At 45.4% G+C, this 21448-nt stretch overlaps 1 protein-coding gene and 1 long non-coding RNA gene across 2 annotated transcripts in view; one reads left to right on the top strand and one right to left on the bottom strand.

Annotated features, from left to right (window-relative positions):
• The window catches only part of ADTRP (androgen dependent TFPI regulating protein), a 66530-nt gene that overhangs the window by 34024 nt on the left and 11058 nt on the right, over nt 1–21448 (bottom strand). The window contains exon 3 of the mRNA XM_006931454.4: nt 20415–20516. Coding sequence (XP_006931516.1) covers nt 20415–20516 — 102 coding nt within the window. The remainder of the gene's footprint in view (nt 1–20414; nt 20517–21448) is intronic.
• LOC109499565 lies at nt 6678–8294 on the top strand. Its single transcript, XR_002742188.2, has 2 exons — nt 6678–7358; nt 7778–8294. It is a non-coding gene; the product is annotated as an uncharacterized LOC109499565 (long non-coding RNA).

Raw genomic sequence — 21448 nt, 5'->3', positions numbered from 1 at the left:
CTCTCGCTCACTCACGTGTTCTCTCTCTCTCTCTCTCTTTTTTTTTTTTTTTAATTTTTGGGACAGAGAGAGACAGAGCATGAACGGAGGAGGGGCAGAGAGAGAGGGACACACAGAATCGGAAACAGGCTCCAGGCTCTGAGCCATCAGCCCAGAGCCCGACGCAGGGCTCGAACTCAAAGACCGCGAGATCGTGACCTGGCTGAAGTCGGATGCTTAACCGACTGCGCCACCCAGGCGCCCCTCTCTCTCTCTTTAAAATAAAAAATTCTGGGGGCACCTGGGTGGCCCAAGTTGGACTCAGGTCTTGATCTCACAGTTTGTGAGCTGGAAGCCCGCGTCGGGCTCTGTGCTGATGGCACAGAGCCTGGAGCCTGTTTCAGATTCTGTGTCTCCCTCTCTCTCTGCCCCTCCCCCGCTCGTGCTCTGTCTCTCTCAAAAGTAAATAAACATTAAAAAACATTTTTAAATAAAGAATGTTTTAAAAAGCAAAACAAAAGGACTGTCTGTAGGTTATCACACTGAAGATGTCCAACAGAATGGTTGAAATCCGAGTTTTGTGCTCAGAAGAGACATCTAGCTAGAGACAGAGACTTGGGAGCCATTAGAGTGTAGCTACAACTTTTTTAAGTAGCAGAAGATGAGATGACCCCCCAAAGAGTGTATGAGTGCAAAGAATAAAGAATCTAGGAATAAACACTATGGAACACTTGCACTACTCACAGTGTAGAACTGAGAGGTCTTTGAGGAGGGTTGCCTGTGTGTTGTAGGATGGTTAGCAGCACCCTCGCCTCCTTCCTAGATGCCGGGAGCACCCACCCTCCCCCAGATGTCCCCATCAAAACCATCTCCAGATATTGCCAAGTGTCCCCTGGAGAGCAAAATCAATCCCAGTTGAGAATGCCTGATTTGGAAGAACATCTTGCAGAGGTAGTCGACAAGGAGCAGTTAGAAAGTCTGGAGGTAAGACAAAGGGAAGAGAATTCTTCGATAAATATGGTCAAATGTGTCAAACGCTGAGAAGGTATTAAATCTTGAGTCCCAACCCCCTTGGTTTCAGAGACAAGAAGGGAACGCAGGAGCTTATTCTTACGTTCCCCAAATGTCTTGTTCTTGCTTCCAGGTTGACTCCCATGTTCTTTGTTCGGTTCCCTGTCCCCTTGGTTTCAACCTTTTATTCACGGTGTTCTTGGACTTGGACCTTGGAGCCCCTGGGCACTGGGGAAATAGCACGGGGATGTGTCCGTGGTTGCCACGGATGTCTGTTCCACAAATCCCAAGGGTGGGTGGAAATTAGAACACCTTTCTGAGTGCAAGATCTGGGAACTCACATGCAGGACAACTTGGTGACAGTTTGCTTGCCCAGAGTCCCCTCACGCCACTGGGAACGCGAACCTGGGGCGCTGAGACAGTCTTCCCGTTGCCAAGAAGTTTGCCTCACTTCCTTATCGCGGTTTTCTTAGGAAAAACAAAACAAAATTTCTCAAAAGGTCACAAAATTCCTTCGCACCACTGAATAGTAAAATGTGGCTTTTATGAGTTCCTAGATGTGTTTGGAGAGGCAGACCCAAAACACACAAGCTCTTACTAGGAGAGCTCTCTGGAATAACCCTCTGAAATAATCATGCACTTTTTGGTTTCCAAACTCAGGAAAAAAAAAAAAAAAGCCCACAAAGGTTTTTTTGTTTTTGTTTAGCCTTCAAATCTGAATTTTCACTGGTAAAATCTATTCCTAGGAAGGGAAGTGAAATGCTGAACTCTCGCCTGCCTTTATGAGGCTTTTCCAAAAAAAAAATTTTTAAGTTTATTTATCTGTTTTGAGAAAGAGAGAGAGAGAGAAGGCGCATGCACAAGTGTGAGCTGGGGGAGGGGCAGAGAGCGAGGAGAGAGAATCTCAAGCAGGCTTTGCACTCTGCCAGCACAAGGTCCTATGTGGCGCTTGATCTCATGAACTGTCAGATCATGACCTGAGCCAAAATCAGGAATTGGTTGCTTAACCAACGGAGCCACCCAGGTGGCCCAAAACTTTTTTTTTTTTTTTTAAATTCTGCCCTCAACTTAAGAAGACTCTTTTTTTTAAAAAAATTTTTTTTCAACTTTTATTTATTTTTGGGACAGAGAGAGAGAGAGAGAGCATGAACGGGGGAGGGGCAGAGAGAGAGGGAGACACAGAATCGGAAGCAGGCTCCAGGCTCTGAGCCATCAGCCCAGAGCCTGACGCGGGGCTCGAACTCACAGACCGCGAGATCGTGACCTGGCTGAAGTCGGACGCTTAACCGACTGCGCCACCCAGGCACCCCTTAAGAAGACTCTTGATTACTACTGAGATGTTCAAACATTAGGTTCTGTGGCAGGCCACCCAAGAATTTATTCTGTTTCTATTGAAGTTCTACGTTCATGGATTCACTCGGCACCTACATATACTAATGCACCCCATTACTAGCCTCTTTGCCCATCAATAGAAGCCCTTGGTTGGATATATTATCAACCAAGAAAGGCAGCAATAAAGCTGGGGAATTGGCCTTTTACACATTTTTCACAGAGATAGAAAGAGGCTCTTTGGATTCTCCTTGTTTTTCCTTTGACCACCTTTCTTCCACCTGGTTACCTCCAATGTGGCCATGTCTTTATTCCTGTTCTTAGTTTCAGCCTCTGCCATTTTTCTTCCCTGATTCAATAACTTTTTTGAACTCCCATGGGCTACGTGAATACTCAGTTACCCAATTCACATCCGAGAATGGTGATAACAGAAGAAAGCGTGAGCCGGAAAGTGTTTCTGTCAGAGAACGGTCCGTTTTGGAGCCACAGCCCTGATCGGAAACAACAGTATCTTTCCTTTCATAAAATGTATGGAATTGTTATGTCTCTGTGCATCTCTATGAACAAAAGTCAATCAGTAGTATGTCATATCTCAGGTATAACAACCAAAACTCCCATAGATGTTTCAAGCTATCAGTAATCCCTCTAGAATTTTCCTCACTTACACCTTTCTGAACAAAAGAACACCTCACAGTTTCAAAGCATATAGTGTGAGCCACAGACTCTCAATGCAGGGCTGCTAAAGGCTTCCTCTCTGCCTCCAACAACCCCGTTAGCCCAAGCACACCCCACTCTGCCCCTAAGGGGGAACTTTGGGGCCAGTCAAGGGCACAGAGAAGCTAAGACAGTAAGAGGTGAAGATTTCACTCATTCTTCCACGAAACAATCTTTATTAACTGCCTACTTCATGCCAGGCGCTGTGAGAGGTGCTGGGATTAAATGGTAAACAATGTGGGCCCTGCCTTTGTAGATCTTACAGTCGAATCAGCAAGATTTTCTACAAACAAGTAAAAAACCCCACAGAGATACCAATCATGATATATGTTATGAAGTAAACAAACAGGAATCTATGCATTAGGGCCAGGGACGTACGTTTAAGTAGGGTAGACAGGAAAGGCCATCTTGGAGAGGTCATTTTTAAGCTGGGGCCCAAATGATAAGCGCGAGCCATGGAAGAGTAGAAGGAGATCATTTCTGACAAAGGGGACAGCATGTGCAAAGGTCCTGGTGTAGGAAAGAGTTCTGAGGATTTCGGGCTCCGAGCAGAGGCCAGGTTCATCAGACATGGTAGGCCACAGAAAGGAATTTAGGTGTCATTCTCGGTGCAACAGAGAGTCACTGAAGAGTATCAAGAAGGGAACACTCTGTTTCAATCTCTTTTGCTGTTGTGTGGAAAAGGTTAAGAGTGGAAGCAAGACCAGTTGGGAGGTAATGAACATTTTGGATGAGAAGTGCATGTGGACACCAGGGTGTTGGCGGTAGAGCTAGAAGGTGAACAGATTTGCTGAGCATTTTGGAGGTAGAATGGATTCGGGGTGAGCGTGGTGGAAGGCGGGGAGGTGGCAAGGTCAACGCTGGCTTCTGCATTGAGCAACTGGGAGGACGGCGGCTCCATTTTCTGAGAGAGAGGAGCCCAGGCCAGGTTTGGCGGTGAGTGCCAACACTGACCCACCTGTCTCTGCGACACACCCACAGGTAGGTCTTGCACGGTCTGGCAACACGGAGATCATCGGTGACCAGAATAGGAAGAAGTAGAACAAGCGTAGACGCTGCTTAGTAAGCTCTTGGTCGCTGTCCCGTTTGGAGAGACTCACCTGCTTCTTTTCCATTGTGGCTTGTCTGCCCAAAAGCAAACTCCTAATTAGCCTACCCTGCCCTCACCCCCCACCCCCGCCCCAAAACCCTGGTGAGAATCAGGGATAGGCTCGGGACAGTGAAGTTTTCACTTGAGGTCTGTCTTTGCTTTGGGTGGTAAAGAGAAGGGTGTCCTTCCTTTCATCTTCTCTTAGAGTGGTCGGATTGAAAGGCTGATTGGAAGCCAGAGAATGGGTCTCAGAAAAGGGACCAAGCAGCAGGCTGACATCTTGCTTCTGGCCAGGCCTTAAGCAAAAGGGACAAGATGGACCACTCTGATTGACAAGGATGGAAGGGATTAAGGAACTGGGGGTGTGGGGGAGAGGAAGCAGCTCCCGTGTTGGCAACGTCTTCGTCTTGGGGCATTCACAGCTCGTGGAGGCTTGGAGGAGAGCTAGGAGTTTGCTTTCTGGTTAAATCTCTCCATGGGGCCCAGCCCGCATCGCAAACAGGGCTTGCCTTTCACCCTTCCCCTGGTGGGGTGGCCCAGGCTGTCCCGGAGGCTTGTGCAGAACCCCCACGTTGATGTGAGCCGGAAAGTAAATCAAGAAATCCCGAAGACATTAAAAGTCAACACCAGAGTTTGACTTATACACCAGCTAAACAGCACGAGCCAGAATATAAAGAAGCACATACTACTTCTGCTTAATTGTGATGCTGCCCGGCATGGAAGGCAGGCAATCTGGTCACCTGAAGGGAGCACTTTATGATCAAGAGCCTCTCCTTAATGCCAGAAACCTCTAAGGACCTCCCCTCCAGGGACACCTGCCAGGATTAGAAAGGAGGACACTCCACCAAATGCATCTATAATCACAATTTAATACTATTAAATGGCGGCCTGTGGAATAAGCCTTAGGGAGCTGGGCTCTTGCCCCTGAGAAACGGATGAACCAAATGGATGGCTTCATCACTCACTCTCTTTTTCTGCCGGTCCCTTTCACCCGAGTACTTTAGAAACTTTGCGTTTTCCCCTCAAATGTATTCTGATCTTCCCGTATTGCCACTCCTGTCCCCGTGTCTGACGACATTAATAACTGGCATCGTTCAATTAGGGGTTAGTTGCATAATTTAGAGATTTGTGCCTTTAAAAGCAGTAGAAATGCTTGCGGGTGAGGGTGGGGAGGTAACTCAATGGTGCTCAAAGGCTTGTCCCCCATAAAGCACACCTGCACTCATGAGTTTGAACCTACCCCACGGGAGTCCTGTGCTCGCTCTTTTCTCTACACCCTGGAACTGCCTCTGATTATGGATTCAAATTTTCATCAGTGTATTTTTTTTTCCTCTTCAGTTTTTCTTCTTCTACTGATGCAGAAGCCATAGGCTCCATTTTTATGTCGCCCTTATAGACATTACAACGTGCTCCTTTAACTCAGTAGGGGCCAAGAGAAGTCCTTATCTCTCGCCCCTTCCTCCCCTTCCCCCCCAATCCAAGGCAGCCTTAGAATGCCTTCCTTCCAACCATCCTCTCCCAATTTGCATCCTATTTCCATCCAGCATTTTTTTTAAATTTTTTTTCAACCTTTTTTATTTATTTTGGGGACAGAGAGAGACAGAGCATGAACGGGGGAGGGGCAGAGAGAGAGGGAGACACAGAATCAGAAACAGGCTCCAGGCTCCGAGCCATCAGCCCAGAGCCCGACGCGGGGCTCGAACTCACGGACTGTGAGATCGTGACCTGGCTGAAGTCGGACGCCTAACCGACTGCGCCACCCAGGTGCCCCTCCATCCAGCATTTTAATGCATTCTTTTTTTAAATCACCGGAAGTTGAACAAATTGCTTGCCATTTGCTTTTGGGATCGCCGACCTCCCTTCTGACATCATTTTTCTGCTTCCTGAAGTATCCCCGTTAGCCTTTACAGGTGGTAAAGTCTGTTTCTGCGTGTCTGAAAATGCCTTCCTCTTGCCCCTGTTTCAGAAGACACTGGCATAGAGTAAATAGGTTGGTGGGTTTTTTTTGTTTTTGTTTTTGTTTCTTTCTTCAATGCTTGAAGCTGTTACTTTACTGTCTCCTGGCGTCTTTGTTGCTAATGAGATATCAGCTATCAGATTTCTATTTGGGAAACCCATCTTGTTAGTCTGGCTGTTTCTAGGATCTTCCTCACGTCTAAGGTGTCCACGGGGTCATACAAGTGGCTACATGTCTGCCCTTCGTCCTGCGTGACAATTTTTGGTTCTTCTGGAATCGGAGAGCTAATTTTTCGAAAATTCTGGGAAATAACCAGTGATCCGCTCTTCAAATATTGCCTATACCTCCCTCTCTTTGTTAGCTCCTCTTTTGGTTATCTGGGGGAATTTCCATAACTTTCTTGTCAGTCAAACATTTTTAAATATTTTTTTTTTAATTTTTTTTTCAACGTTTATTTATTTTTGGGACAGAGAGAGACAGAGCATGAACGGGGGAGGGGCAGAGAGAGAGGGAGACACAGAATCGGAAACAGGCTCCAGGCTCTGAGCCATCAGCCCAGAGCCCGACGCGGGGCTCGAACTCACGGACCGCGAGATCGTGACCTGGCTGAAGTCGGACGCTTAACCGACTGCGCCACCCAGGCGCCCCAAACATTTTTAAATATTTTGAAAAATACTTTATTAAATGTCTCAGGTGTCTTGTCATGTTTGTTTCAGGGTACTTATGCCCACTCTGCAGCTAGAAACAGAAGTCACTGGAGACCTTGTTTCCTTTGGATGGATCTTTCCTCATGTGAAGGGTGTGGGCATGATTCAGACGGAAGCAGGCATTTTATGGCCATGTATCTGCCAGGAGCCCAGCAGGAACACAGAAGCCCGTTGAGAGATTCCAAGGAGGAAGGTCTTGGGGGGATAGGCAACCGTTGGACAAGGTAGGGCAGTAAGAGTCAGGGAAACTTCTGCTCAAAGGGAGGATTTGAGGGAGTTGGCCAAGAGGCCGTGGCAACCCTCATAAGCCTCTGGGAGCTGCCACCATTGATTTAGCTGCTGTAGTATAAAGTGTGTGATTCCTAGATGCTTGTGCAGCAGATGCGGCTAAACTTGTGTCTGTTTTCCCACAAAGCTGTTCTCAACTGCCACTAGAGAATAACGGCTTCTTCTCTTGCACATCTCATGAGGATGCCCCTCGTTGGCTGCTGACTCTCGCCTGGAACTATATGGAGAAAGTGATTCTAGAAGCTGTGTGTGGTCCCAGGCTTCTCCTTGCTACGCATAGAAGGTTGGAGAAGGGAGTCATGGTGATTCTAAGTTGACAACGATTTGGTATGGGTCATTATGTATCACTGATAGCTTCACGTTGCACATAGATAATTTTCTTTGCTCCTAATAACATCCCTGGGAAGAATAGTAAACACGCCTGTCTTCAGGGACCCCGTACCCAGAGAGGTTTACTAACGTTCCCAGGATCACACAGCAAGACAATGGCAGCAATGGGGCCAAAACTGGGATTTTCTGGTACTTAAAGGCCATTCTTGTCAGGAACTAAAAAATTAACTTGTAGGAAACATCTGAGTTCAATCACTTGTGCAACTTAGACACAGAGGGAAGAAATTTTGCGTCCTTTCACCCCAACCTCATTTTTGAGGATCAAGCTCCAGCACCCCTTTTCCTAATAATTTACCCCTTTCAACTTTTCAGCCCCAGAAGAAACTTAACAGATGTGAAGATAGAAAATTCTTCACCAGATGGTCCATTTCCTGATGGCCTGCACTTGACGACGTCTTGGATTATTTGCACCTTACTGTACTCTATGAGTCAACGCCCCCCCCCCCTAAAAAAAACCCCGGCTACCATTAAGGTCCCATTGTCATTGGGTATACAACTCATATTCCAGGTGTCAAAAATCATTCAACAAATATTTCTTAAGCACCTTTTGTGTCAGGCTTACAGTTTCTGTGATCATCATGATACTTCAATGCTTCTAACTCTGACATTATTAGGTTAGCAAAGTATTTTAAAATATGTCAGTAAAAGCATGCATATTAATTAAAATGTTCCCACATATAAGCCTTAAACTAACCTCCCTGGGCTGATTGGAGACAAAAGACTTTTATTAAATACTGTTTGATAGGTTAAGTATTTTAGTATCTCTGCCAATCATTGTTACAAATGCATACTGAATAAAAATGAATAAAAGAATATTTATTGCCAAGCATGAAATGGGTAAAAAAGAGAACTATCGCTGTATTATTGTCTATGAGAGTCACGCGTCCTAACTAAGACAATTGCAAAAAGTAGCGTTTTCAAGCAGTGGCCCTACCCTTTCGCCCCTTATCTAACATCAGGCTTTCATCCTGTTTTGTTTTGTGTTGCTTTTTTTTTTTTTTTTTTTTTTTTGAGAGAGAGAGAGCGAGAGCATGCAAGAGTAATAGAGGGGGAGAGAGAATCACAAGCAGGTCCACTGCTTGGAATCCAATAGGGGGTTCTTATTCGATCATGACCTGAGTCAGATGCTTAACCCACTGAGCCACCCAGGCACCCCTAATTCTGGTTTTAAACATTCATAATTAGCTGATTCTCTGAGCAGAGAGATGCAGATTTTTGTGTTAATGGAGGGTCTTTGTAATGGCATCCAGGGCATTTTTAGTTTTCAGTAAACGCTTAAAGACTACAAGTATATTCACAACAAGAAAGGCAGGTACAAATACGCAAACGCCCACAAGTGAGAGAAGACATTCTCTCTCCAATCATACGAAAAGCAGGGTGTCCATAAGTTACAAAAAGCCGTAGACAATTGGCAGAAAGGTAGACTTTAACAATGAGAACAGGTGGACAAATTTCACAGAAACATGAACAAAAGCTTTCAAAAGTCTAAGTTCTACCCAAATGTTGATAACTCTAGCTCCTTATATAAGTATGTGTTTTACAGAGTCACAGGGCTCGGCCCAGCTGTCCACTCCTCACTCATAGGTTTAATCAAGGCAGACTTTCGTGGTAGAAATCAGTGGAATAAGAAGCCGCTATGTTTTCTGATACTCTCCGTCTTGATAAGTGAGAGAGGCATTTGTGATAAGTAAGAAAAACAGTCTGATTAAAAGGAAAGTGCGTTCAGAGGCGCCTGGATGGCTCAGTCAGTTAAGTGTCCGACTTCGGCTCAGGTCACGATCTCACGGCTGGTGGGTTCGAGTCCCGCATCGGGCTCTGTGCTGACAGCCCAGAGCCTGGAGCCTTCTTTGGACTCTGTGCCTCCCTCTCTCTCTCTCTGGCCATCCCCGGCTTGGGCTCTGTCTCTCTCTCTCAAAGATAAATAAACATTCAAAAAGGATTAAAAGAAAAAAAAAGGAAAATACATTCAACGAATCATAGTTAGAGCCAGAACTTTCTTTTATTTTTTTTTTCTGAGAGAGAGAGAGAGAGAGAGAGAGAGTGAGAGAGAGAGAATCCCAAGCAGGCTACACGTTCAGCATGGAGCCCTATGCAGGGCTCAATCCTACCACCTTGGGACCATGACCTGAACTGAAATCACGAGTCAGACACTCAACTGACTGAGCCACCCAGGTGCTCCAAGAGCTAGTACCTTTAACTGTGTAGTTTTCACAATTTTTCAAAATGCGGATTTCCAGCTTGGGTGTGTTTTGTTTGTTTGTTTGTTTTTGTAAATACTAGCTACCCCTTAAGGTCGTCTAAGACTACTCCCTGCTGTTTCCACAGCACGGAGGGGAAGGTCTGGAATCAGGTCTATCATCTGCTCCTTGGTTTTTATTTAGGAAGAAATTACGACAATAATAATAATGACCAAAAGCAATTTTTTTTTTTTAAATGCTATCCCTCCAGAACGCCTTATTTCTAATTCTGATGTACTCACAGAGGAAGAGACCTTGAAGGTAAGCAGTGGCTCATAACTGCAGGACCAGAGACCTTTCAGGGACTTGGAGAGCCTCCCAGACCTAGGATCTGTGTTGGGACACCGTGGCATAGGCAAATCGAGTCCGAAACGATCCATGTAGCAGCTCTGGTAATTGTAGACGTTCCTGGTCATGACTGCAAATGGTCCCCCCAAAGCTGCTTTATGGCAGCCTCCAAGCCTGCATGCATTTGGATGCAAGGGCCCAATTACAGCTTCAAATTTGGAAGGACCATTAGGTCCGCTGTGCGCTAAGCAGAATACAAAAAAGCCCACAGCCCCAGAAAAGGGAAAGAAAGCCCGCCAAGTTACCAGGTCTTCCCCTCCCCAGTCTTCCCCCTCTATGCAAAGTCACCCCCAGTGTCTCAAGCTAAGTCTCAGCGGAGTAATCTTGGCTTCGTTCTTTTGCCTTACACTTTAAGCCATCAGCAAGTTTGTTAATTCTACGGCCCAAACACTCCCGAAGTCCTTCCGTCTCTGCTCATCTCCACACCTGGCTCGCGGGCCCCGGCACCACGACCCACACCTGGATGCCTGCAAAGGCGTCCTCAGTGGTCCTGTCACCTGCACAGTGTTCTGTAGATGGCAGCCGGGTGGGCCTCTCCTGACACAGACCGGATCATGTCACGCCCCCGGCAATGATTCCGCAGAGCCTTCCCACGGCAAGAAAAACAGGATGCCCAGTCCTCAGCCTGGTGTCCACGGGGCTTCATGCTCTGGCCCCGACAACCCCACCAGCTGCTCTCCGACCTGGTCGGCACCTCTCCCTTGCTCTCCCTTCCTCTGTGCCCCGAGCTCCTTCCCACCCTGGGGGCTTCATGTGTGCTTACCTCTGCCTGAACTCCTTTTTTGCCCCCTGCTCCCTCCCGGCTACCGGCCACTCATCCTCACAGAGGCCTTTTTTCTGACCCACAAACCCACACTGTGCTGTGGGTCTTTCTCATAGAATACGTAAAGTTTGTCCTTATCCATTACTTTAGGAGACTGTTTAATATCTGTCCCTTCTCTAGACTATACACTCTACGAAGACGGGGGCTACGTCTGTATCATACGTCATCCGGCCCCATACACACAGCACACGGCAGACATGATCTGGACGCCCAGCAAAGGCGCAAAAATGTCCTGCTCTTGGGGTGCCTAAGTGTCCGACTTTGGCTCGGGTCGTGAACTCGCTTTCGTGGGTTCGAGCCCCGTGTCGGGCTCTATGCTGACAGCTCAGAACCTGGAACCCGCTTGAGTCTGTGTCTCCCTCTCTCTCTGCTCCTCCCCTGCTCGTGCTCTGTCTCTGTCTCAAAAATAAATAAAGATTAAAAAATAAATTAAAAAAAATGCTCTGCTCTTATATAGGCTCCTTAATTCATCCCTCCCTCAAAAGCATGGGACTAGGACAAGGATTTTATCTCTAAAAACGAACAAGGGGGGGCGCCTGGGTGCCTCAGTGGGTTAAGTGTCCGGCTTCGGCTCAGGTCATGATCTCACAGTTCGTGAGTTCGAGCCCCGCGTGGGGCTCTGTGCTGATGGCTCAGAGCCTGGAGCCTGCTTGGGATTCTGTGTCTCCCTCTCTTTCTGCCTCTCCATTGCTCATACTCTGTGTCTCACTCTGTCTCTCCAAAAATGAATAAATGTTAAAAAAATTTTTTTTAAAACAAACCAAAGGACTGTAAGTATACGCCCCGCTCACGTGTAGAATCACTGAGCATCAAAGCAGGATGCCCACTTTGAGCAAAGCTTTTATTCCCACTCCCCCAGGCCTCCCAGCTCAGCGTGCAGGACCTCCCTGGAGAAAGAGCTCTCTCTTGCCCCCATGTGCTCACTTCTGTGAAACCTTCAAGAAAATGGATGAATCTCATGAGTACCTGCAGGTGAGACGGGGGACAGCTCGTAAGAAAGTACGGTCGCTGCTAGGGCACCAGAGTGGGCGAGATTTAGGACCGAGCCGGCAAAGCAAGCGCCCGTATACACGAATGTGCCCATTAGATCGTGAGAGGGAGAGGAAGGGCAGGGCGGGGAATTCAAAACTCAAGACAGAGAAGCGTCTCAGAGCCAGGAATCCATGCCACGGGCATGCAGCGTGTGGGTAAGTGGAGACACCATCCAGGAGAGCAGACAGTGTCCTGCAGAAATGTTCTCCTGCTCGGTAACACGAGCACCTGGAGGTGAGAGCGAGGTGGTGGACTCAGACAAGCTCGAAATTTCCAGCGGGGCACAGGTGAATGCTCTACAGGCAGAGAGGATGCAGAGACCAGGGAAGGGGGCTGGGGGCTGGGGGCTGGGGGCTGGTTGAAAGTCCCGCAGCGGCTCCCTACTCCAGGAGAGGACCGGGCTCCACAGCTGTCTGAGTGGCTTCCAGTGGGTTTCCCAAGCAGCCACAGGCATGGGGGGACTTTGTGCTGCCTCTGTAATCAGGCAGGTGACGTTCATTGGAATCTGGCGGAGGAGAAGGCTCTCCCACCCGCCCACCCTGCTGCTCTTGGGCATTTTCACTTCTGTTCTGAGATCACGGGATGTTAGTAGCTCTTTCCTACCCACTTAGCTTTTTTTTTTTTTTCTTTCTTTCTCTTGGTATTTCAGAGGGGTTTAGGACCTCCCGTTATGAGTTTCTCCGTCCCGGTTATTCTTCAACACAAAGTCATTCTTCTTGTTGGTAGTGTTACACACGGTTGCCATGGAAGTAGGGATTAATTACATCACATGGGAGGGCAGACTCAGCAGCACAGCCTCAAGGGCACCAAATGATTTTAATTATTCAAATTCCTAGTAACTACTTAGAAGACACGTATATCGTTTGGATATTAAAAAAATAAAATAAAAGTCTTGGACCTTCATTTTGAAACTGGGATGTATTTCCTAACGGGTATTCTGTTTAGAAATACGAAGAAATACTAGATCGTGGAATCGTAAAAGAGAGCCACTCTTCAGCACACCTGGGAAGTTCTCCAAAGTGGGATTTAAAAAAAGAAAAATAAAGATAAACTTTCACCACTCGGGTCCCTCCCTGCTCTCAGGAGATGAAGAAAGCATGGGGCGCCTGGGTGGCTCAGTCGCTTCAGCATCTGACTTCAGCTCAGGTCATGATCTCGTAGTTTGTGAGTTTAAGCCCTGCATGGGGCTCTGTGCTGACAGCTCAGAGCCTGGAACCTACTTTGGATTCTGTGGCTCCCTCCCTCTTGGCCCCTCCCCCACTCACACTCTGTCTGTCTCTCTCAAAAGTAAATGAACATCAAAGAAAAGCACGCACTGTGATCGCTTGGTTGTAGTTATATAACACTGTGAGTGGATTGGTACTCCTTTGGCAGCTCATTATCAAAATCTGCTGTTCACCTTAAGACTTCCTGAGGGGCAAGATGGCTTTATTGTCCTTACTCAGTGACTTCTGCTCCCTAATCCCAGCTTAGCTTCTGATTTCACTGCTGAACCTGAAACATTCACTCAACCTGTTTCCCAGGTGAATGTCTGTTGGAGAGTCTAACCCGCCTTAGATTAGGAAAGGAATAGTGGGAATAAAGTAATAGCTAGAAATGGTTTTAAACAAGAGGACAACCCATAAATAACACTGTAGTGATTAAACCTGGAAAAAATATCCACGGAAATATCAGGGTGTGGCCATTGACCACATTTTCATTCTTGGTTCAGGAGCTTTGGAACAATGCTCTGGAAAAGGATCTCTTCAGTGGCACACCATCCATTCAAGGACTTAACTAGTGTATCCCTACCATCCCTAAAGTCCCAGGATGAATCATGTCCCAATACCATTTTCTGATCTTTTTGGGCAGTCATATTTTCGTTCTGACGTGAACCTCGTCCAGAATAGAAAATCACCAGAGAAGATTTTAGAATGTAATGGCACAACAGATTTGAAGAAGGGGGAAGAGGCCACGAACCAAGGAATGTAAGCAGATTGTAGGTGGAAAAGGCAAGGAAACCGATTCTCCTGTGGAGTCTCCAGAAGGAATGTAGCTGTACCGATGTCCTGACCTCACCCCACAAGACGCATTTTGATCTTCTGACCTCCAGAACTCTAAGCTGACAGATTTATGTTGTCTTAAGTCATTAAGTTTCCATTACTTTGTTAAGTAGCAACAGGAAACTAATGCATGTAGCATTACCAAGGCTCTACCTCCCCTTATCACTCCATCCAATTGCTCTTGTGCAAGTCACTGGAGAGTTTAGTATTGCCAAAGCCAATGGAAGATTCTAACTCAGGTCATCTTACAATATCATCATACTTGACCTCTCGGAAGCTTCTGACATGCAATACTTCCTCTTTCTTGAAACATTTGTGTACTTGACTTCTGGGAGACCTAAAGACATTGGGTTTCCTCCTAACTCATGGGCAGCCCCTTCACAATCTCCTTTGTAAAACTCTGCTTTTCCTCCCAGGCACAGGAAATGGAATGTTCTAAGGCTTAGTCCTGGAGTATCTTCATGAGCTGTACTTGCCCCTTAGGTGATCTTAATTAACTTTAAAGAGAATCATCATGATGTAGACAACCAAATTTTTGGCACCAGTCCGAAAATCTCCCCAATGCTCAAATGGCAACCTGCTGTTCTGCACCTCGATTTTGCCATCTAACAGGCATCTCAAACATGTCCAAACAGAACATGTCCTCCTCAACCCTTGCACTGTCCCTAGGATCTCCATCCATACCCTTTCCCCATGCCTTAGGTTAAAAGCCTTATCTCTCTTGGTGCATCTGGGTGGCTCAGTCAGCTAAGCGTCTGACTCTTGATTTCAGCTCAGGTCATGATCTCGTGTTTGTGAGATCGAGCCCCAAGTGCTTGCTCTACTGTCTGCCTGAGCCCTTTTGCCAAAATTTCCTGTGGCCGCCTGCCTCACTTTATCCAAATTTCTCTGAAAATATTAGCTCACCACAGAGGCATCCCTGACCACTCTGATTGGCCTACACCCTATAAACCTACTAGTTTTATACACACACACACACACACACACACACACACACACACACTCCTTTGTCCCCTCACCCTGCTTTACTTTTCATTTTAATACTTTCACTCCTTGACATCATTCACTGTTTATTCATTTATTGCTTCTCTCCCCCACTAAGATTATATATATTCTCCACAAGGACAGATTTCTTTGGTTTGTTTGTTTTCACATCTTTAGTGCCTAGAAGAGGGCCTGGTACATAGAAGCTACTCTATAAATGCTTGTTAGCACTGCCTTATGTTAAAGTTAAAGGTCTTGCTTATTATTACATACATTAGATAGAAAAAAATATATATGGTTCTATATTATATAAAAATATGTAGATATAATATAAAGGAGGCTCCCTATAGTGAGATAACATTTGATAAAAATGGTGTCCATCAAGGTAGGGTTTACAAAGGTATTTTTGAGGAGAGTTTATTTCCAGCTATCTCACTGTAGGAGAGCTGCATGGCTTCCAGTGACTTTGGACTGTGATTCAAATATCCTCCAACAGATCTCATTTACCACCCTAAGAGTGACGTGGGCTGGGGCACTCTACCAACAGGACATACTCTGGCTGATGTCTTACATCATGGGGACGCAGAGGTGGATGGGAGGTGGAGTATCCCATGGGAACTTGACCAGGTCCCTCTTTCCTTTCAGATGTGGACGTTCTGGTTAATAATACTGGGGTGGGGGTTGTTTTTGTATTTTTTTACTGTCACAAATATCCTCCCAAAGATGCTGCAAAACACAGCCTCTGCATTTAGTAAGTTAAAAGGTTGAGTGGGAATATATATGTGTATGGTATACATATATATATATATATGATATCTATAGTTTAAGCTTTTTGCAGTTAGGACACATATCTCACATTTCACCCCATAAAGATGAAAACAGATCTAAGTATATCATAATGGCTTTTTCTTTTTTAATGAATAATCCTTGGGGAACCTGGGTGGTTCAGTTGGTTAAGCATTAGACTTTGGCTCAGGTCATGATCTCGTGGTGTGTGAGTTCGAGCCCCGCGTCGGGCTCTGTGCTGACAGCTCAGAGCCTGGAGCCTGCTTCGGATTCTGTGTCTCCCTCCCTCTCTCGGCCCTTCCCCTGCTTATACTCTGTCTCTCTCTCAAAAATAAATAAACATTCAAACATTTAAATGAAAAAAATTAATTCATAATTCTTGATTCTGTCTTTTCGATTTGAACTGAGCATCAAAATCATCTAGGGGTCCTCTTTCCAGGCATATGCTCAGTTATGCCAGGAAAGGTTAACCTGAGTCCCATAGATGGAATTTATAGACTCAGAGACTTCCCAATTCACAAAAAGGTCTATTCCCTAAAGGCTGAAAACCACTGACCTATCCATAGATATCTAGATTCTGGGTCTCCTCTGCTCAGAGGCAGGGCTGGGATGAGGAATCAGGAAGGTGTGGAGGATGGGTTGGTAATTTTTGACAACAAAGTGTGGCTATTTGGTACTGATAGGTCCACAGCTGACCTTCTTTACTCATCAGAACTCACCTACTCGGCAGCCCAACTATTTCACACCAGGTTTATGGGTGGGAGAGAAAAATCTGAGATTGGGTCTGAATTTGTGCGAGACAGCGTCTTGCATGCTATGAGGGAGGAAGAAACTGGAAGGTTTAGAGTTTCACTGTCACAACATTTTGACTCCCCAGCACATCCCCAGAGAGGGCCCACTGGTCTTCTAGACATGAATCATGTGTCGGTCACAGCCAGGCCAGGACACAGGGGACATAGAAGCCCTCCTGTCTACGTCATTCATTTGGTAATAATGACTGACTTCTGTATGACGCCTCATATGTCAATGTCTTACGTTCGTATTGAGTGTTATTTTATTATTTCACCTCTGTGTGTACATACTAGCCTCAATCAGATTTAAGGGTGCTTGAAATCAAAACCCTTGTCAAACATCGATCGTGATGCTACACACATAGTTGGTACTTAATTATTTTTTTCAAATGAATAAATGGCAAGGCATTTAATAACTAAGAAGCCATATCTGGCACCTGCTCCAATTTAAAGAGCCAAGGTAAGGCCTGTCTCTTAAGAGCAGATGATTTTGAAACCTCTGTTAACACGAACGAAAGCTTTTCAGTTCTAAAATTCTGTGACCATGGATTGAGAGTTTTCTATGACCATCACATATCGATGCCATCCTTGATATTTCATAAAAGTGCTTGCACATGCGTTCTCAATAACTGGGTACTATTTTCAAATGTAGAGGGGCTCTGAGGGGGGTTCTCTGATCTATTTCAACTCTCCTTAGGGGCAACCTGAACAATGTAGGTTGGTTTCCAGAGAAATAAATTCCCTAGCTCTCTTCAGGTTAGGATCTGATGGTTTCCTCAGTTACTGAGTCGTCTTCCTGCTATTTAAATCTGTCTGCTCTGGTTCTATCTTTAGTAGTCATTTAGATAAGACCCAGGGAGGTAGTGTTTTCCCCGGTGAAACCTGGAGGAATACTTTGCTGATCTTCCCTTTCTTTCATGAAGACTGGAGAACCACTCAGCAGTGAGTCAGGTTGATCTACTTGAGTTCCTAGGGCACCAGCGAATGGCAGCCCGGCAATGGTGAATGCAAATATCTCATGTTACTATTTGGTTTGACTAAAAAACAAGGGTACGAAAATGTCCATGAGAGATGACAGTCAACTCTGAATGACTCTTCTTCAATGATACGCCTCCAAGGAGCTAGAAGGGTCAGGCTGGTAAGGTTCCAAAGACCTGATGAATCATGAAGGTTTTATAACCACACTGTGTCAAAGGAGAGAGTGGTATTTCTTAATATGACAAATACTACTCATAAAGCCCAGGGCAACATCACAAATGGCAACAGGGGAAATATTTCAGGGCTAAGGCTAGAATCACAAACATGAGGACTGTTGTGAAATGAGAGAATCTTTAAGGAAAGCTTGTGACTGGCTATGGACAACAATAATCCTTATCTTGTGGAAGAGAAAAGGGGGCGATTCCCTTCAGAACAAGGCCGGCCCCATATGGAGACGACTGGTACCAAACGTCTAGCCTAACCACTCATTATCACTCTGGCTGCCACAGTGGTGGTTTCCAGGTATTCACTCCTCTGGATTGTCATGGAAGGACACTGTTAGAATTTAGAAAGAGTCGACAAATTGACCCAGTGACAGCCATTTTCATATTCATTCATACTGGTATTTAAGAAATTAGTAGAGAGCATTCCTCAAGGCAATAGACTAGGAGAATTTAACAATTAGGACAGAAACTAGAGACAGTAAGGGACACAATCTGGGAAAGAGGGATGAGATGCAGTCTTGAAGACACTGGATTTGGAGCAGAACCAAAGGAAGCATGACACTTTGAAGGTGACCGCATCAGGGACACCCACTGTTGGTTCTGCGATGCCGACATTTTTCCATCAAGGCTCTGTTGGGAGTTTCTCCAATTAAACGAACAGAAACACAGGAGAGTCTGTGTCTGACCCAAGACAGCTTGCCTCCCCCTCTCCTCTCTTTGTCACCTGTGTCACTCCTCTGTTGACTCTAGTCCTTTCTCTCTAAGGGATTCAAGTTACTTAATTGACCAGAGGCCACATAGAAGGGTCAACAGAAACCCCTAGATTGTGAAAGCACAAAAATATCTTAAGACCTCTGTTGTACAATATCTGCCTTGCTAATTAGTTTGTGGATATGATGCACATTATCCAACTATCTGCTTCCAAAATTATCAAAAATCCATATGGCTGCTTAGCAAGGTCACAAATGCCAGGCATCACCATTACAACTATTTGGAAGAAGTCCAACTTGACTTCTATGTGGAAAACGGAACCTGCGAGAGGTAGGGAAGCCTGTAATGGTCGTAGGAAAACTCCTACATGAACTCACAAAGCCAGGAAAAAGGTGTTTGGCATATGTGTTTGGCTCCAAATAAGAGATATGTCCTAGACTCTGCCTTTATATTTTAATAACATCTAGCTCAGTCACTTGTCCCCAGTCACTTCATTTTCTTAAGTCATATTTTGGCTTATGAGCATACAGATGGGGATTCTGGACTTTTTTTTTTTAAGTGAGAATTCTCACTTTGGTATGTTAATCAAGCTGAGTGACATCTTTTTGATTGCCTGGTGAATTATGAAACCCGATCGAGCCACAAATTTTGCACTTATTGTACTAAAAAGCAACAGTGAATTAGCCTTGGATTTAAATCCAGCTGTCCCATTTTTGAGCTTGGTAGCCCCACGCAAATCACTTAACCTCTCTGAGCTTCTTCTTCTTCTTCTTTTTTTTTTTTTGTGTGTGCAAAAAATCAGGATTACAGTTGTCATCTAAAGAAGGTTGTGTGAATTAAATGAACTCATATTTGAGGAACAAGCTTAGCACAGTGTATCGTGCCATTAAAAAGCAGAAATATTCCCTACATGGGTATCTGAGATTAACGCTGATGGGAAATTGGGAAGGTGAGGAGTGGTCTCACCAAAAGAAGGTGGTGGAGGGATCCCCGAGAGGTGGGACTCATTTAATGTATAGTTTTTGTCCCGAACTCGAAGTTAGATCAGAACTTGCGTATCTTTGTCAATTAATCATCAGTATCTCACTGAGTACATAGTAAAGGTGAAAGAATATATTTTTCCAGGGGTAGGGCACACAGAGGGGCAGAGTTAATGGAATGAGTTGCTCTTCCAAATTGGTAATCATCTGAGCTTTAAGACAATGTAAGGATTAGGAGCAGAAGAAAGTTTGTGAGCTTGAAGAGCTTTCATGTGATGTTGCCTCCTTCGTAAATATTGAGAGCTGAGCTAGGACTTTGAATGATTAGCGCATGCATGCAATGCCAGTGACTCAGACCTCCCCTTTCATCCAAGACCTAAACAGCCGTGTGCCAGGACCACTTGTCCAGCTCACTGTTACTGGCGTTCAGATACCAGTGACCTGAATATCTCAGAACAGGTTCTGTTTACTATCCAGCCCCTCAAAAATCAACATGCGAATAAAAAACGAAATGGGAACGTATCCACAGAAATGTGTTAATGATAATTCCAGTTGCCATGTATAGCCCTATCAAGTATTAGCTACAAAGCTAAGCTGTGTGAGCTGCTCCTTGGATGCTGGGGTGGATTTTTTTTTAAAGGTTGCTTGACTTCTTTCCTAGATCAAGTTTTCATTACATGCCATTTGCTGAAGTCACCTCTCTTTCAGGACTGCAGCCGCCAAGAGGTTGCCTGTCCTTATGGCTGGGTGTCTTTTCAACGACTTCAGAAGTAACTTGGCAAAAAGGGTTGCCTCGACATCCCCTCCGCTCGCGGTGGGTCCAATTACAGCAGCCATGTTTGTTCATTTTGTATCCTTACTGTGCTCTTGAAATAAACAGTGATGGGATGGAGAGTGAGAAGTGAACAGGATGCTGGGGGCTGAGAAGTTTGGAAACATAAATAAGGCACTGTGGAGTTCTTAGTACAGAGGCTGTTGCCTTTCCAAAGTCACTGAATTTCCCCCTCACTCACCATTGCATGATTCAACCATTCTGGAAAGATATCATCCAGGGCCTTCGGGTAAACGAGCTCTCGATCGTAGAGAAAGAGGATCCAGAACGACAAAAATACAAACTGGAAAATAGAACACAAAAATAGCATCATTAAATTTTTTTGTCAGTCGGAGCTTTCTAAGTTAACCAAGGAAACATGGCGAAATAAGAATAGACACCAGTTTTAAAGATATCCTCCAGACACATTATAGAAATGTAAAATGAAGACAAAATTCCTCACTGTTGAATTGCTAGGTCCACTCTGGGGATTCCAGAGAGTTGGGGATTAATTATTTGTCATCGTAGCAGACAGGGTGGGTATAGATAAACAGGATTCACCGACTCTTAAGTCATTTTATTTTCCTTTATTTAAAAAAAATTTTTTTTAATGTTTATTTATATTTGAGAGACTGAGAGAGACAGAGCGTGAGCGGGGAGGGGCCGAGAGAGAGAGGGAGATGCAGAATCTGAAGCAGGCTCCAGGCTCCGAGCTGTCAGCACAGAGCCCGGCCCGGGGGTCAAACTCATGATCTGTGAGATCATGACCTGAGCCGAAGTCAGACACCCAACTGAACGAGCCACCCAGGTGCCCCAAGTCATTTTATTTTAACCAATGACCTCTCTTGTCTAAGCTTTCATCAGAAATACTGAGAGCAGCCACACGGGGTGGTTTGAGTCTTATACTTTCCTTGCCCATCTAAGTTTGAAGGCTCAATGCTAGAGGATTCAGGACAAGGATAGGTGGAAAGAGGCAGCCATTTCTAAGCACAGATTCTGCTGGGCGGCCGACGGGCTTGATCCCAGTTCATTCCCATTCTGCCCAATGAATGCAAACAGGAGCCACGTCATCGAAACGTGGACCGTATCAGCAGATACGCTCACTGTCACTGGCATATGTTGTACTTCTTTCCAGGGTCCATTCATTCAACAAAATGAATGAGGCTCTCACTGTGCACCCCACACGAGATATTTTGGACAGACTGTCTCGCTCTCTCCCCAATTGTCTTTTCCACG

Source organism: Felis catus, chromosome B2, assembly GCF_018350175.1.
Source record: "Felis catus isolate Fca126 chromosome B2, F.catus_Fca126_mat1.0, whole genome shotgun sequence".
Taxonomy (NCBI): domain Eukaryota; kingdom Metazoa; phylum Chordata; class Mammalia; order Carnivora; family Felidae; genus Felis; species Felis catus.
Note: the sequence above shows the minus strand (reverse complement) of the source record. Positions and strands in the feature narration are given on the sequence as shown.